Below are 15,893 nucleotides of genomic sequence, written 5' to 3' on the forward strand. Positions count from 1 at the left end.
CCGGGACCAGCCCCATCCCCACGGACTTAATGTGAATAGCTGTGTCTTGGTGATCTATCCAACACCTCATTATTTGATGCTTTAGGTATATACTTCTATCCATACGTTCTCCTCGGGGGCCCAGACACCACCGACACACAGGCTCTCTGATGGCTCCCGCACGGGGAAGCAGGGGACTGTTTCCCATCAACCAAACTGCCATCACCACCCATGGTACAAATCACATGCAGACGAAGAAGTGCACATTCCAGTCTTGAGATGTGTGCACACGGAGACCCAGGTGCACGCCAGCTCTCGTGTGCAGGGGCACGTGCACACCCACACACGCACGTATGTTCACATACACACACCAGAGAGGAAAAAACGGCCTTTTAAATTCAAATGCAACATGTGTTCCAGCCAGGAAGCCACGAATCTGGCTTCCAGGCAATCACGACCCCGCTCAACGCCGCACAGACGCCAGTACTTCTGAAACGTGCAAGAGTCCTGGGATTCACGGAGCACAGTCGGGGGCTGGAGTCACCTGACATCCCTGCCTGACCCCGCTGTGGATTCTCCTATGGCTTACAGAGACCCGATTCAGACCCCACCCCCAGCCCCGCTGTTCCCTCCGGTCAAGGCTGAGCTGTGGGCCCATGACTGGCCACATCTGCGGTGCAGAGGGCACCAATTCCTCCCTGCCTTGTGCACTTGGCATGACCAGTGCTGTGGATGAAAGACAGGCCCAGAAAGAGAGCTGCCTGCCCTGAGGGGCAGCAGAGATGCTCATAATACCCCAGTCCCTGCTCGAGGTCGTGGGCTTGTCTGCTGCCTGGTTTAAAGCTTCATGTAGCATCAGGCCGCCCGAGGAATAAGAGCATGAGGCTAATGGTGCCTGTTCACTGGAGTGAAGGTCCCTGGGCACTGCCTATCACTTAGTGCCGTTGAAGGCATGGCTGGAGTTGAGCGCAAGGATTAGAGCCTCGGGGCAGGTAGGGTAATAGACTAAAGGGAAATGCCCCACTGAGGCACCTCGAGGGCAGTGTGTTGTTGGTTGTGTTTTTTTTTTTGTTTTTGTTTTTCATTTTATGTGGGTATGTGCGGATGCACGCATTTTTGAGTGGTGGGGAACACGAAGTAGGATATCTGGCAGCTGGTCAGCCAGTTGATACAGCCTGGGGCTAAGAAATATGGCAGTTGGCATGCTCTACCCCAGTCCCAAAAGACAAAGCCTCCTGGGTCTCTCCTGCTTGCCTGGTGAATAGCACCAGGGCCATTAAGTCAGAGGCTGCATGGCGGGAACAGTACAGAGACAGCTTGGGGGCACGGAAGACAGTGTTCTACATTCTCCCACACAGGGATTGGGGGAGAAGGAGGGGAGGACTCTGGATATTAGGCCCACTGGCTGGGATATTAGGTCCACTGGCTTCTCCTAAGGGAGAAGAAGGTCTCTTCCACTGAAGTGGCTGTGGGCTTGCCAGGACTAGATGGGGACCAGCTTTCCGGTTTAGCAGCTACACTGGCATTGTTTGCTGATGGAGCTGTAGCACATCTCAGTAGGATCTGAACAAGCCACACAGCCTGATGGACTAAGCCATGAGAGCTGGTGACTGATTCTGGAGCCCGATGGAACGCTTCCCGGTTGCACAACTCCCCTTGAAATTGTGCAGTGCGCAGCCTGTGCAGCTGTACTCAGCAGCCTTGTTTCTGAGTCATGTCCAATAATTATGTAAGCAAATGAAAATCAGTCTGTATCTGTGTCCCCAACTGAAAAAAAAGTAGGGCAGAGTATGGCTATGCTTCCCCCAGGGCAGTCAAGGAATGATGGCTTGTCCTTGGGAGTACAAAAATTTGATGTTGCTAAATGTCTACCAGCAGTGCTGGCCCAGCACCAGGGACACAGTACGTACTTGATGAGTATTTATTAAAAGAGTAATGAATAAGTGAATGAATGAAGGAAGGAAGGAGAAGAATGAGCGAGTGAGTGATGATGGCCTATTTTCTAGGCAGTACAAAAGAATTTTCTGCCTCTGTGTTGGTGCTCACAGTGGGCAGTGAGTTGCAGTTAAAGGGGAACTATGAACTACTCTCTTAGCAACCTGGGTCAAAGGTTGATCTGAACTCTTCAGAAACACAGCCAGGCATAGCCAGTGCCAGAAGGAAAGTTGTCTCAAATTATTGTCACTCATTCTTCCAGTGTTATGACCAGGAAATTAGAGAAACAGGTTGGGAAGACAGATGCAGAAGTCCTTATCCGCAGGCCACTGCTCCTTCTGATAACCAGCGGAGTTCTCTTCCACGGGCACTAACTGGGCTCCTTCTCTGGGCAGGACGCTGGACTAGGTCATCTGGATACAGTGACATGAGAGGAGCCCTCGTGCGTGCCCTGCGTGTTCTCTAGACGTGGGAGCTCTACGAACCCGAGAAGGCAGTGTCCCTCAGGCCCCAGCAGCTTCCTTTCCATAAAGCCACGTCTTTTCGCAGTTATCTCAAAAAGTTATGAATATTCCCCCAAGTGCCAACATGAGGTTGGTGAGCTGGAATCAAGGGGAGCACTTCGCCCTGCTTTTTAGATCTCTTGAACCTGTTTCTTCTCGTTACCTCTTACACCGAAAAACCGGGGGAGGTGGGCCACCTGAGTGGCTCAATCGGTTAAGCGTCCAACTCAGGTTGTGATCTCACGGTTTGTGAGTTCGAACCCCGCATCGGGCTCTGGGCTGTCAGAGCTTGGGATTCTGTCTCCTCGCTCTCTGCCCCTGCCCCACTCACTCTCTATTTCTCTCTCAAAGATAAATAAAAATAAACTTAAAAAAAAAAAAAAGAGAGAAAACTTGGATTTGCTTTCCATCCCGCTGAAATAGAAGGAAGATAAAACAGTGAACTTCTCTGTCCCGCCCCCAAATCAGTCCTAATGGATGGAAACCCAGGGAGGAGGGAGCCTGGTTTTGGCAACGCCAGCCCTGGGCTACAAGAAAGAACCAGGCCATGGGGAGCCGGCCAAGCTGACCCCCAGCGGAGGCGGGGGCTCGGAGTGCAGCAGGAAGGCAGGGGATTGCCCCGTGCCGAGTAATTTAACCTGGGCTAACCTGGGAACTCATTCCTAAAACTCACTCTTCTTGGCCGGAGTCCTTAGTTTTACCTGCTGGCCTGAACACATTTCTGCTTCTGTGTTACACTTTCCTTCCTTTCCTGAAATCCCTCATCCACATCAGCCATGGTCTCTCTTTTCTTCCCAGACTCATCACGGAAAGTCTCCAGGAAATCAGGAGAGCAGACATGGGCTCGGCTTTCTGGAGTCCTCTTGCATAGCTTCGTGACCTTGTCTCAACAGAGGCAGGAGCTGGAGCTCTCCGGAGTCATGCCAGAACCAGGAAGGGACAAGGTCAAAGGCCAAAGCAGCTGGCTTCTCCCCATCTCAGAGTGTCCACCCTTCGCAGGCCATAGCTGGCTTCCGGAAATACCCTCCCTGCCCAGCAGTGAGGAACCCAAGGGCCGGATGCACTGGTTAAGGGTAAGGCAGGCCTGCCACCTTCAGATCTGAAGGACAGCGGCCTCGTGCCCTTGGCAGCGTGTGGCTGGCTAGGTCATCCTCAGGAAGCCCCTGAGCGAGGACGTATCTCATTTTGCGCCCTGTGTATTGTTGTATATTCGACACACGCTCAGTGTTAATGACAGTAATGCAAATCAATAGAACCAGGCCTCTCAATCCCAAGTCCAGCACTCTCTTCACCAGATAGGCTCCTTCTGTCTTGCCTATAAAAACGGTGCTAAAAATATCTCTCTTTTGTGTCCACACCTTGCTATGTATGTATGAGGTGGCCCTGTTAGAATAGCTGAGGGGTGATGGGACAGCTGGGCTGATGGCCAGCATCCTCCGGGTGAGGATGTAGCCTCCACACAGCTTTGCCTGCCCTTGGGGCACAGGGAGGGACCAGAAAACACCTCCAGACACCAAATGATAGGAGACACTGAGCTCAGGGATGGCCCCAGAGAATCTTGAGACAGGGCACGCTCTGGACCAGCACATCTGGGAAGACGCATCTCCTGCGGCCCCCGTGTTGAAAATCCAGATCCAGGAAACCTCAGAGCCCCATTCATACTCACCCACTCCAGCACCGTCTGCTCAGTGCCCACAGCGTGCCAGGCCCTGTGCTAGCACAACATGACGCTTCATCAGACTGAAGCCCTGGCTCCTGAAGGGCTCTCTAGGGGAAGGCCGTGGGGAAGCAGGATGAACCGGGGGCCCTGGGATCGGCTGGGGGGTAGGGGGGAGAATGAGCAGCGTCTGGGGGGGGGGGTGGGTCCAGGGATGGCTGTTGGGCTGAGGGCTGGGCGGCCAGGAGGACGGGTGCTCTGGTCCGAAGATGCCACTTATGTGATGCTTCTGGGGACCCGTAGATGTGTGTCAGTGTGGGAGGCAGTGGAAAGGAGAGGCTGGGAGGCCGGAGAGCCATGTGCAAGGCAGAAGTGGGGTAAGAAAGATCTGGCAAGCCAGGCTAAGGCATCTGGGGGTGAGCTCCAGGGCAGGGAGACGGGGTGGATGAGAAGGGGGGAGCTCTTGAAGGACACGGAGGTAGGAAGCCCCACCAAGAATGGCTGCCCTTGGCCAAGGCGGATGGTGAGGGCCCGAGCTAAGCAGTAGGGACTGGGGTACAGACGTAGGGGGTGTTCAGGAGATAGACCACACAGTGCTTGGAAATTCTCAGGGAAGAGGAGATGGGAGCACCACGGTATGTCCCCCAAGTTTTGAGAAGGTGGCTGAGGGAATAGCTGGAAGCTGAGGCATAGACGAGGGAGGGATTCGGGTGCAGGAAATCCCTGGAAGGAGGCAGTGGCCCCAAGCACACCACTGGCCTGGCTCCTGGAGGTTCCCCTGCCTCCCAGCAGGTGCTATGTTGAGGGACACACCCTACGTAGAGCACAAACCTGCACAAGCTCTTTCCCTTGTGTGTGTGTGTGCACGTGTGTGCACGGGCACACATACACATGCGTGCACACACTCATAGATGTATGCACACACACATTCATGCATGCACTTCATTTTACCTTAGGGTGGGGCCTCAAGGCTTGCAACCCCCCCCCCCCCCTTTCCATTCTTCCTATCAGCACCTCTCCTCAGATCTATCAGAGAAGCTTTGAGAAAGGCTGACCCAGATGGGCAGGGGAAGAGGCAGACTCATCAGAACTGGCTGAGCCAGCCCTCCTGATCCACAGGGGACCTTCCCAGTGGATGCCTGAGCTGCCACCCCAGGCCACCTTGTCTCACCTTGGGGGCACGGGGAGCAGGCTCTCACCAGGAGCACAGCCAACCTGCACAGCGCCTGCTCTGCCCCCAAAGACAGGACCCTGAGCAGAGGGCTGGAGGAGACGTGGGTTCTGCTGCACACCTGTTGACCGGTGAACCCCAAGGAGACACCTGGCAGGGGACCCTGGGACCCTCAACTCCCAGCAACTCAGCAGGGTAGGGAACGTGAGTCAAAGCAGAACGGGGAGGGGCCATGACAGGATCAGAGTGTCACTGCAAACAAGGTTGGGAAATTGACTCAGGAACGGGAGGGGGTACTGTCTAACTATGTTTTGTTTAAAAAAAGAAAAAAAGGAAGTATTTTATTTATTGTGAGAGCAAGTTCTAAATATAAAATAACCGAACTACAACAAGAGGTGCTTAAAAGAAGAAATTCCCAGGGCGCCTGGGTGGCTCAGTCGGTTGAGCACCCCACTCTTGATTTCAACTCAGATCCTGATCTCACGGTTCGTGAGATCGGGTCTCATTTTGGGCTCTGCGCTGATAGCATGGAGCCTGCTTGGGATTCTCTCTCTCCCTTTCTCTCTGCCCCTACACTGCTTGCATGCGCGTGCTCTCTCTCTGTCTCAAAATAAATAAACAAACATTAAAAAAAAAAATAAGAAGTAGACGAAATTCTCAGGTAGAACTTGCCGTCTGCATTTAAGGTACTAGGTCTCTGTAAACTGTAAAGTGCCCTGCACTGGTGAGTTGTTGCTATCTGGGAGAAGTCTGGAGAGCTGAAGGCAGAAGGAGGCTGTGCTCTGCTACTCAGTCTAGGACACAGGAGCTAGGGCTTAATGGACATTCTTGAGTATGGGACACAGAGGCTCCGGTGGCCGTCCAGCGGGGCTGTGGTGTGCAAGGTCAGAGAAGAGTGGAGAAGGCAGGTGGTGGGCACTGGGGAGGAGGAGAAGGGGCCCGGGGTTCATATGCACGGCGCACGGCACCAAGACAGAGCTGGTGGCTCTGACCTCTCCCTCGCAGCTCCTGCCTGGCAGCCCGGTGCCCTGGTCCCGGCTCCAAGCACAAAGGACAGACACACTCACAATCCAATTTGTTACACTTCCACCTTCCAGGGAGAGAGGGAGGTGAAAAGAAGAAAGGGAAAAAAAAATCCCATTATCTTTATCTGTCCTTCCTATCAGCTGCAGCGGAAAATGCAAACTGGGGAGACAGCTGCTGTGAACTCTTTATATTTCACTCAGAAGATAGTGTATCTTTTTATTGCATGCAGGAATTACTCGTTTGAAAAAATATATATATCCTTACAGCATGACTTGAACCTTGAACGGCAAGACGGGGGGGGGGGGGGGGGGGGGGGGGGTGGCAGAGCATTCCAGAGTTCCGGGGGCTATGAGAGAGTATTTGCATGAAACCAGAGGAATCTCTGGAGGTCAAGGTCCACGGGGCGAGTGTACAGGGAGGAAATGGGTGGTCTCTCCACCTTCCTGCTGTGTGACCAGGGCCCAGGCATTGTGCCTCTGAGTGGCGGACTGTCCCGTGCCGTGGAACAGAACGGCACCAACGATTTCCATTTTACTGAGACAAAGTCCCACGGCTCAGAGGGAGGGGTGTCCTGTGTGAAGAAATGAGGAAATCATCCTGCTCACACTGGTACATCCCATGCCTGGCACAGAGCTTGCCCCAAGTTAGGCTCTTCTGATACATTTGTGGAAGAGTTTAGTGCCCCAGGGGTGGAAAGGGACATAAACGTGGTGAGGACAGCCTCGTGTGTAACACAGTGGGGTACCGTTGCCACTGTGCTTTGAGAGCTCCGGAAGTTGTAGCTGCCCAGCACAGCCCCAGACCCCTGCCCTGTGGTATCTTTCCTTCCTTCCTTCCCTAGATTCCAACAGACGGAAATGAAAGCAGGCCTTCCTGTCCTTCATTTTGGCTCCTGTGATGGTTAATTTTATGTGTCAAGCTGGCTGGGCCTAGGCATCCAGTTATGTGGTCAGACGTTACTCTGGAAGTTTCTGTGAATTGTTTTAGATGAGATTAACAGTTGAATCGGTGGGCTTTGAGTAAAATGAATTGCCCTCCATAAGGTAGGTGGGCCTCATCCACTGGGCTGAAGGCCTGAAGACAAGAAAGGACTGACCTCCTGTGAGCAAAAAGGAATGCTGCCAGCAGAAGGCCTTTGGACTTGAACTGCAGGGTGGGTTCTTCACCGCGTCTCCAGCCTGCCAGCCGGACTTGCAGACATTGGACTTGCCGGCCCCCTTGCTATAGACTGAATGGTTGAGTCCCACCAAAATTACCATGTTGAAATCCTAACCCCCAATGCGATGGGATTTGGAGGTGGGTTCTATGTCAAATAAAAGGCCATGAAGGTGGAGACCCATGAATGGAATCAGTGCCCTTGTCAAAGGGACCCCAGAGAGCTCTCTTGTTCCTTCTGCCATGTGACGACACACTAAGAAGGCATCACCGATGAACCGGGAAGTGATCTTCACCAGACACCAAACCTGTCAGCACTTTGATCTTGGACTTCCCAGACTCCAGGACTGTGAGAAAGAAATCTCTGCTCTTCATAAGCCATGCAGTCTATGGTATCACGTGATAGCAGGCCAAACGGACTAAGACTCCATAATCACACGAGCCATTCCCTAAAACAAACCTCTCTCTCTGTGCACATTCTATTGGTTCTCTTTCTCTGGAGAACCCTGACTTATACATTCCCCATCTTGGTTGCTTAACACCTGGAAAGGTCTAGGGAAAGGGTGGATGGGGGTGGGGTGGGGAGGTGAGAGAACTTCAGTCTGAGGAGCAGTGGATGGAAGTGTCTGGAATGAGGGGCCAGGCCAGGGGTGATGATGAAAGGCAGGAGGAGGTGTTTGGGGCTGGATTTACTTAGGACAGTGACAGGGGTGGCTTAAAATGTCTTTGTCCCCTTCTGAGCTGTTCTTAGACAGGTGTCCCTGCTTTGCCAGGGGCTGGCTGGCATCGGGAGGGGGAAGGAAGTCTTGGCCCAATGCCCTCCTATGGGGGCTGTGGGGGCAGGGGTGGGAGTGGAGGATGAAGGGGGAATGCTTGGCTATCTTGCCTCTGTCCAGAGCGTGGGTCTGAGTCCTCTCCGTGCCTATGTGTTATGTCCCTTTGGCATAAATTAATTTTTGATAGTAATCACACCTTACATTTGTAAATTGCTTTTAGGCGTTTCAAGCACCATCACCTACATGATGCGGAAAAACTCTCCTTGGGGGCACAAGGCTGAGGTGAATCATGTGGAAAAAGCATCCGGATCTCTGAGGAGGCCCCATTTCCTTGTGATGCAATGTGGCTTTGGGAGAAAGAAGGCCAGAGCTTTGGGGGTGGCTCCAAGCCCTGGATCTCATAGAAAAAAGGACCTTCCTCAGAAAAGCACCCACCACAGGGGGCCTTTATGAGGAGTCCAGCAAGAGGCTCCTCCCCCAGGGAGATGGGGCCCTGAGGCTCGAACCGCCTGAGGTCCCTACTTCTTTGGCTTTCCCCCTTGTCTGTCCCTGCTGTCGGAGGCCTCATCCCTCCAGGGTAGCTCCTGGGTCCCTTCCCAGCAGCAGCTCCCATGGGAGGTGCCCTCTTTGCTGTCTTGGGACCTGAAACGTGGGCAGCCGTGGTGGGCGGTGAGTCACAGGAGACCCCGCCCCTCCTGGGAAGCAGCCTGTTGCTTGAGAATGTGCACCCCGGGGGGCAGTCTTGGCTGCTTTGCTGCAAGGTCCTTCCGCCTTGGGGGGGTGGGAGGAGCCACAGGTGCTCTGAGGCTGCCACTTTCGCTCCAAATGGTTCACCGCGATGGTTGCCGGATGCTTTACATCTTTTCGTTAATGCTCTGCTTTGCCCGGCATTTGCATCTCCAGGCCTTTTAGGGGAGCAATTTTCTAAGGCTAAGAAGCGGCCCCTTCCCCTCCCAAGCTGGGGCGGGGGGCAGTGCAGATTCCAGGGAGGGAGAGAGATCCTGAACTGTGAAACTGGATTTCTCCCTCCAGGAAATCAAGCAGGTGCAGAAGGTGTGGCCCCTGAATCTGCTTCCAGCCGCTGCCCCCTGAGCTTGGGGTGGAGAGGACACTGGAGAACGTTGGCTCCCGCCCTTCCTGAAATCTACTAAGTGTTTGAACCACCACAGGAGGTAGTGTTCTTTACCACCCATCTGCCCTGTTCTGGTAAGGAAGAGAGGAGTTCCGGAGCAAATACTCTGTCTCGGTGCTTCAGGTGGAGGCTTACGAAGCCACCTGCTGCTCTCCCTCCCGGGGAGTCACCCCTTCCCAAGCGTGAGAAGCAACAGTCCTACATGCACCTGCTCACAGGAGCTCTTCCTGTGTTCTAACACCACCTTTCCGAACTCACCTTCTGGCGTGAAGGTTCTTACAACAGCTCCTGCTCTTGGCCCCATGATGTCAGGGTCACCCTCCCGCCCACTGTGCAGATAAGGACACCGAGAAGCACAGATAAGCTCTCTGACGCGGCTTCCGTAAATCAACAAAAGGAGTGGTGGGTGCTACCTGGCATCCCGGGTGAATGCAACTCTCCCCAAGAAACCCATTATGGAGCCACCCACTTAGGTGTTTGGGGGTGGGGAACACGGGAGTCGGTTTCCCTCCCACTGGTCCCGTAGCAGGCCCCTTCCCTACATCAGGCTGTGGGATCTTCACGGCAGCAGAGTCACCCGCACGCAGACACACATGTTCTCTCCGACTGGAGTGCCCAGTGCCCTGGGACGCACGCGTGGACACGCTTGCACACACGTCACCACCACCGACTCTCTCCCGTGAGAGCAGCACGCACAGAGACACCTCTCAAGGGAAGGGGACCACAAGCTCGCCCAATGTCTCTCCCTGGGTGTCAGAGCCCTGGGCGTGGGGCAGAACACATCCCGCCAAGAGCCAAGCAAGAGGAGGTGGGGTTAAACGAAGCAGAAAGGGTTGAGGTGAGTGAGCGGAACTTCCTGACCCTAAGTCTTCAGGCACAGCAGGAGGAGATGAAAATTCCCTTTGGATTTTAGAAAATAGCATAGATGCCCATCTGTGTTGGATGGCTTAACGGAAGGCAGCTTAGAGGCCAGATGGATGGAATAGGGGCCCCTGGAGGCCTTCCTACCCCCACGTTGCCACAAGTCTCCAGACATAAGCACATACACATAAACGCCTTTCTCTCCATGCCCGGGATCAACAGACACACAGCACTTCCTTACTGGTGTTATTCTCATGATCCGCAGTAACAACAGCCAGTACTAACTGAGTGGGTTCCACGGGCCAGGCACTGCATTAAGAGGCTTTTACAAGCACCATCTAATTTCTTTCTTACAGTGAGGCGGGCACCGTTATTATCTCCATTTTACAGGTAAAGACACTAAGATACAGAAAGGTTAAGTGACTTGACCAAGGTCACACAGCTACAACTTAGCAGCGTCAGGACTCCAATCCGGGTGTGAGAATGAGCCACGAGGCCAAACTGCCTCTCTTCAGCCCTGGCCCCTTTGGAGCCTGGAGCTCCCCACTAGGGTCTCCCCAGGACAATATCTCATTCAACACCCAGGCGAGCCATAACTGGATCTCAGTACAGCTGGCCCTAACTGGCATGCCCTTGTTTATGTAGGCTATGCGATCTATTCATGGAACATTCAAATAAAATGTCATCCGGCTCCCCAGCAGGCTGTCACCTCTCATTTTCCTCTCTTCTTTTTCTCCATCCTCCATCACTGACCCAGATCCCTCCTGCCTTAGGTAGTCAGCAAAAACAACACGCACAGAACAGAGGGGAAGGGAAGGGCCCGGGGGGCTAATGACGGTGCTGGCAGGAGCTTGGACCACACAGACTCAGCTTGCGTCCCCTTCACTGCCGATGGGACACCAGAGGCAGTGGGACTGCCAGCAGGTGGCAGTCCCCTGTGTGCCTATTACTCACTGAGCAGACACGGAGGGGTGCCTGCCCCCTGCCCCCTGGCCCCCCTGGTCTGTAGGAGGTGCTTCTGACCAGTCCCAGGACAGTCCTGGGCGGGCAGCCTACTCACCCAGGTCCATGTCTGCAGCCTTGGGCCGGTGGGAGCAGGGCACATTCTTGAAGATGGCATCCAGAATCTTCTCCTTGACCTGAGTAATGGTGTCGCAGTTGAGGATCTTTACTGGGACCTCGGGGCTGTTGGCATTGTCTGGGTTGACACAGCTCAGCACCTGGGGAAGGGGGAGCAGAGGCGCGTGGGGGAGGGCAGCAGGCAGAGCTGAGTCCCAGGGGCACCCTCAGACCACCACACACACCCCCACTCGCTCTCTCTCCCACGTACACGGCACTGTGTCAGCAGCACACCCAGCCCGCTGCCCTCTGAACCCTCCCCTTCCACGTGTGTGGGTCCATCCTCCCGGTCACTCCCCCTCAATGTACACGCACTCATGCGAATCTGGCTCCTTGCTCAAGAGATTTCATAAGCTTCGATTTTTGTGACGGTCTCGGGCTGACTGGAGGTTGGAGAATCTCTAAGAAGCTTAAGGGGCTCTTTAAAAATAAAAAGGTGCAGGTTCAAACCACTTGAGATCCCTTCCTGGCTCTGAACCCACAAACTTGTGTTAAGGGAAAGTGGTCACCCTGGCCCAGGGCCTCAAAGTCTCCTTCTGGAACTAGTCAGAAAAATTCAGGCTCTTCTTAAAGCACCAAGCTGTATTTTTTTTCCTTTAAAAAGTTCTGGGCTCTTTCCCAAGGCTTCTCTTTCCTTGCTGTTCTCAGAGAGGACTCTGTCTACGTGGATGGGGCTGTGCAGGATGCTGGGCAGGGGGCGCGGCCACAGTGGGGTGGGGTGGGGTGGGTGACCTGGGGCGCGGGTCGGCTAGGCGGCCTGGCACGCCGGGTCCCATACCCTCCCTCTGCCCCTGCCGCCTGAGCCCCCTATGCCCCCTCCCTGATGTTTCCCTGCACCCCTGCCACCTCGGATCTCAGATGTCACATGTCTGCAGACTCAGACGACAGCTTCCTCCCCCACCCCCTTCTGCTCCATGTGGCTGCAATCAGAACCCTGGCCCCTGGACGCCTGCCTTTTATTAGCAGCCAGACTGCTGTGAGCTCAAACAGGAACATGCTTCTTCCATTAAGAAGGAAAAAAAACCCTCCTAAATCTATAAATCCAGATTCTCACCCTCAACGTGTCCTAAAATGAAAACAATGGTGGAAGGAATTCTGGACCATGGGTCCCTTCTGAGCCCTCTCCCAGCCCCTCCCTCTAAAGCTTTCCCGGACCCTCACTGTCCCCTCCATGGCTGGGCACAGCCTGCCACTTGGTGCTGCCCTGGCTGCCCCTGGGGTCCTGTGCTCTGGACTCAGTCTCCTCCTCCAGGAGCAACGCAACCTTTTCTGGGTTTCCTCCCACTAGAACCTCGAGGCAGAGGCTGCCCCACCCCAGAGTATGCCCTTCTGACGTTTCTACTTGCCCCAGGGGTTCATGGTGGCCCTAGGAGAACCCCGAGGGATGCATCAGGGCATCTAGAGAAGAGTAAGTACTGAGGGACAGGGTTGCCTGGCCACCGGCCAAGCCACAGCTCCACCCAGAACACCGATTCCTTATGCCCCTTGGCTAGTTTCTGAGCAAACTGCCTGAGGTTTTTTCCCTGCTAACTCAGTACTTCTGGTGTTTTAATGTGAATAGGATCACTCAGGGGTTTTGTTAGAATGCAGATTCTGACTCAGGAGGTCTGGGGTGGGGCCTGCGATTCTGCACTGTGGCAGGGAAGCATCCAGTGGTCTAGCACCTAGCAAGCTCCCGGGTGATGCCAATAGCCACTCCCAGCAGCAGGGCCCTAGAACACGCAAGCCCAAGTTCTAGTATCCAGCTAATTAATCACTCAATACCTCTGAGGGCACCTAACTAGAACGTGATGCAGCCCTGAGCCTCTCAGCTCCTGTCTCCTTTGTGGTACCCCTCCTGCCCAGGACAAGGACAGCAGCAGTTGGCCCAAACTGCCCAGGGCTCTTCTGGCACTGCTGAATCCCATGACTTCCCCTCTTTTTATCTGACCCCTTCATCTCGGTGGCTCCGGCCTGGCCTGGCCCGGGGCAGCCCTGTCTGCGGCTGTCTTGTCTCGTAGGCTTGCTTCCTTTTCCTTCTTGCCAGCCAGGGGCTGTTCCCCTTCTGCCTGTTGGGAGTTCCTTTCATAGGCCTGCGGTAGCAGCCTGTCTCCCTGCAGCCCTTTCTTCCCCGGCAAAACAATTGCAATTTCCTCCCCCTTTCCACACGGCACCTCTTCCCCAGGTCTCTCCACTTGATGGCTGCGCTCCCCTGACCCACTCCTAGTTCCTGACATCGTCTGAAACCAGGCTGGCGTGTGAACAGTAGCCAGGGCCTCTGGAAGGAAGGATGCTGCGATCTGGGGACAGAGCATCACGGCAGCTCACGGTGCTGGATTCAGTATTGGGGAACCATGGATGGGACGGGAAAGGAAGGGGTCGGGGGAGATCAGGCAGGAGACATTTCAATGGTACTTCTAGCTCATTAAAAAATCTATTGGGGTCTCTATTTTGGGAAGGTTCCCCCCCCCCCCCCCCCTTCTCATTTTAATCAGAGCCTCTAACTCTCTCCTCTGAAGCAGAATGTGACTCAAGGAAGCCAAGCCTTCGGTCACACGCTGCTCCTCTGAAGTTTCCCCAGTGGAGCCCATCCCAGCAGGTCTGTCAAGATGCCCACTGGGTGCCTCCCCGCCTTGCTGGCCCTCTGAAGATGGAGGGGGACAGGTGCATCATTCCCAGCCAGAAGGGACTGTCTCCCCACTGGCCATGGGGTCTGGGATTCGCCCTGGGCTCACTGCTCCTGCCCGACTCTGCCCTGTGCTAGCCCAGCCTGCATGGGTCTCATCTCCCCGTAAGTGCATTTAAATCCTTTTGTCTGTCCACCGGTCTTGAGGCCATCCATGCTTCACCTGCAGCGCTTATCTGTGATCTTACGTTCTACCTCCTTCCTTTCACACCCCTCCCCTTTCCTAGAGGAGGCCGGGTGGGAGATCACACCTCCATACAGAAGATCCCAGAGCTGTGTGAGTGCCCGCCCTGCTGGGAGGGACAGTGGCAGCCTGCGGGACAGGCATGGCAGGAAAGAGTGGGCTCCCTGCCCTGTGCTCCTCACCACACCCCATCCTCTGGACAACTTTGGGAGGTATGCACGGTTGTTATCCCTGGGTAAATCAGTTCTAGTGTTATCCTCCATTTTTTTTTTCCAGATAAAGAAACCCAAACTCAGAGAGATTGAGGGATCTGCCCCAAATCAGCCAGCTGGTCAGAAGCAGAGTCAGGGCTCTCATCCAGACCTCATGCTCCTACATGCTGAGCTCGGCTGCCTCCTAGGGTGACAGCTGCTATTAGAAGAAGGGGTCTAACCTTGACAGAGGGAATCCCTACATTCCCTGGACAAGCGCCTTAACCACTAGGCTATCCCGGCCTTGTGGTCTATAGCTCGGGTCATGGGCGTATTTGCACTTAGACTGTAGGCAGAGCTGGGCTTCTGAAACATAAGGAACTCTTTCCGGTTTCCTCTCCTTTGGCCTGTACCTGCTCTGCATGGAACCTTCACTCTCCACGCTGGGATTCCTGATGAGGAGTTTGTTTTGGGGAATCAGCCAGCCAGCTGTTGGCAAGGGCTTGGGACCCCACGTTCAGTGCACTGGCCCGGAACCACACTAGTCTTTGCTGAGTGTTGCTGAGCTGTGCCTGAGCGACTGGCCCCCAAATCCAGCTGCCCTGGTGTGGCGGTAACTGAGGGAGTCTGGGGGTGACGGGCACAGGTGGGACGCTTGGCTGGGCCCGTGCGGCAGGTAAGGACAGATGGCTCGCCAGCACCTCAGCCATCCCCTCTGCTGGGCAGGGGCTGTGCGGGACCAGAGCCCCCTGTCCAGGGGCATGGGCAGCGCCGTGAGGCCGGCTTACCAGGGTTTTGTAGTCGATCTGTTGGCGGATGAGCTTGTCCTCACTCAGGGAGTAGCGGGCCTCTCCTGTGATGGCATCGATGGGCCCCTTCTCCATCTGCTGCTTGATGGCACAGAATAGCGAGAAGAGGGGCTCCCCGGCGCACTCCTGGACACAGAGAAGAGCCGTGCTGGGCGGACGCCAGACCAGCCCCCCGGAGCCCGTTTCTCTGGACAGGGCCGCTCTCCACTCCTCCGTCTCGTTTCTCTCCTGCTCCCCGCCCTCCTCTCTGGTGCCAACTCCCCCTTCAGACGGGAGTTACTCTCAGCTCTCTCGACCACCTGTCTTCTCCTGTCCGCCCCCTCCTCTTCACCTCCCCTGCCTCCTGTCCCTTCTCTGTTCCTCCTCCCCACCCCACCCCACCGCTGCCCATCATGAGACGGAGGTCAGTCCCTGGTGGTGCCAAAGCCTTAGAAAACAGGGAATAATTGGAGGGGAACGGATTTTCTACCTCCCAGCCACACGGGCAGCGTGCCTTGCAAGGTACCAGCCTGGAACCCTTATGGGCCTGGGGGCTGGGAGAGGTAGGACGGGAGGAAGAGGGAAAGCAAGGAAATAAGGGGTGAAATGTTTTGGGCTCACAAGGGGAACTTGGCTTTAGGGCTCACGCAGGATGCTCTCCCGGCTCTGGAGAAAGCGGCCTGGGGGACAGGGGATGGTATCTCTCATGCAAGGGCTGACAGATGCTCTGTCTCCTGAGATAGTCAGGAGT

At 55.0% G+C, this 15,893-nt stretch overlaps 1 protein-coding gene across 5 annotated transcripts in view; it reads right to left on the reverse strand.

Annotated features, from left to right (window-relative positions):
* PLXNA4 (plexin A4) overlaps positions 1-15,893 on the reverse strand; it is a 588,877-nt gene that overhangs the window by 20,016 nt on the left and 552,968 nt on the right. For all 5 annotated transcript variants that reach the window (XM_042924932.1, XM_042924950.1, XM_042924959.1 and 2 more), the window contains 2 exons: positions 15,143-15,289; positions 11,256-11,415 (listed from right to left, as the gene is read on the reverse strand). In XM_042924932.1, coding sequence (XP_042780866.1) covers positions 11,256-11,415; positions 15,143-15,289 — 307 coding nt within the window. The remainder of the gene's footprint in view (positions 1-11,255; positions 11,416-15,142; positions 15,290-15,893) is intronic.

This window comes from Panthera leo, chromosome A2 (assembly GCF_018350215.1).
Source record: "Panthera leo isolate Ple1 chromosome A2, P.leo_Ple1_pat1.1, whole genome shotgun sequence".
Classification (NCBI taxonomy): Eukaryota; Metazoa; Chordata; class Mammalia; order Carnivora; family Felidae; genus Panthera; species Panthera leo.